Source organism: Octopus bimaculoides, chromosome 20, assembly GCF_001194135.2.
Source record: "Octopus bimaculoides isolate UCB-OBI-ISO-001 chromosome 20, ASM119413v2, whole genome shotgun sequence".
In the NCBI taxonomy this organism is placed as follows: Eukaryota; Metazoa; Mollusca; class Cephalopoda; order Octopoda; family Octopodidae; genus Octopus; species Octopus bimaculoides.
Genome location: NC_069000.1, coordinates 35,590,815 through 35,592,616, shown reverse-complemented (window position 1 = coordinate 35,592,616; position 1,802 = coordinate 35,590,815). Strand labels below are relative to the sequence as shown.

The 1,802-nt window shown below is 34.6% G+C and overlaps 1 protein-coding gene across 1 annotated transcript in view; it reads left to right on the top strand.

Moving 5' to 3' along the window:
* LOC106873268 (galactose-3-O-sulfotransferase 2) overlaps positions 1 to 1,802 on the top strand; it is a 23,524-nt gene that overhangs the window by 13,036 nt on the left and 8,686 nt on the right. Inside the window, exon 3 of the mRNA XM_052974966.1 lies at positions 771 to 1,797. Coding sequence (XP_052830926.1) covers positions 771 to 1,797 — 1,027 coding nt within the window. The remainder of the gene's footprint in view (positions 1 to 770; positions 1,798 to 1,802) is intronic.

The window sequence follows — 1,802 nt, the reverse complement described above, 5'->3', positions numbered from 1 at the left end:
ATTTTGTTATTATTTTGTTTATATATATATTAAAAATTATATTTGCTATTTTGTCTGAAATATCTTTTGATATGTATATCTTAGAAAAATGCCATCATGAAAAGATGAGAATATTCTGCTAATTTTTTCTATTATAGTTACGAGGCCTGAAATTATAAGAGAAAGGCTTGTCAATTACATCGACCCCACTGCCCAACTAATACTTATTTTATCGACTCCAAAAAGATGAAAAGCAATGTCGAACTCAGCGGAATTTGAACTCTTGAAAAGCCTGAAGAAATGTTACGAAGCATTTTGTTCGATGCTTTAACAATTCTGCCAGCTCGCCTGTTTAGTCATTGTCCTAGTTATGGTGCGGCTTTTACACAGTTTTCGTCAGCCAAATTTACTCACAAGGCATTGGTCGGTCTGAGGCTGTAGTAGAAGACACTTGCCCAGGGTGCTGCGTAATGGGACCGAACCTGAAACCATGTGGTTGCAAAACGAACTTGTTAAGCTTGTTAATCACACAACCATAGCTGCACCTATTGTTTTTTTTTTATAGTTTGTATGCGTTTGTTATTTTAGTATTATTATGCTGTGGATAAAAATCTCTTAAACTCATTAGGTGTGATTATTATTTTCCTCCATTTTCTGTAAGCATGTTTCTGCCTCTTTTTGTTTTGTTTTATTTTACATGTTCCTCAATGCTGTCACTGATACGTTTATAAATCTCAATTTTCCTTCTACCTGTGATGATAATAAATCAATTTTCTTTCTTCCTATTTTAGAAGCAAATAACTTTAAAGCTGTCAACTTCGTGTAAAGAAAAACAAAATTTGGTATTTATAAAATGTATGAAATGTGCGACCGAAACAATGGCTACTGTGATACGACGATTTGGTTACACTAGAAATTTATCGTTTGTACTTCCAATTGGCACCCATATTTATCTTGGTTGGCCATACCTGATGGAAAAGATAGACTATCGGCCACCTTTCTGCAAGAACTGTAGTACTGCCTACAACATCCTGATGGAACATGCAATTTACAACCGTTCTATTATGCGATCTCTAATGCCCAAAGACACTGTATACATCTCCATTATCCGAGAACCGTATGACCGCTTCTTATCAACCTTCCATTATTTTAAAATAAAAGATTACGTGGTTTTAAACGAGACTGATTATGTTTCTCAATATTTGAACAACTATCACAAGTACGAAGCGATTTATAAAAGTAAAACTTTTTCTGAACATTATTGCATTCCCCGAAATTTTTCGCTTACAGAGAATCTTATGGCCCACTGCTTGGGTGTACCTCTCGGCTTTCCCGCGGGCAGGAAATCGATTGCATCTTATTCAACCGGAGAAATCACGCGTTACTTGCAAGATCTTGACAATGACTTTTCCCTTGTAATGATCGTCGAATATTTCGATGAGTCTCTTATTTTGCTACGACGTTTAATGTGCTGGAAAATGAAAGACATTATTTTTCGCAGAGTCAATATAGGTGGCTACCGTAAAACCAACGCTTCGAACAACAGACAAACAGAACAAAACCGACAGCTATATAAGTCTTACAGTCGGATAGATTACATTTTATACAACTATTTTAAACGAGTTTTGTTGGAAAAAATTAAACAACAAACACCGGATTTTTTCGATGAAGTAAATCACTTCAGAAAAGTCGAGTCTGAAGTGACTGAATTTTGTGATAATTTTTATCTGAATAAATCGACGAAAAAATTTATTTCTGTAAATCAAACTTCCTGGAACAATGCTTTTAATTATACTGATGAGGACTGTAAATTAATGTATACT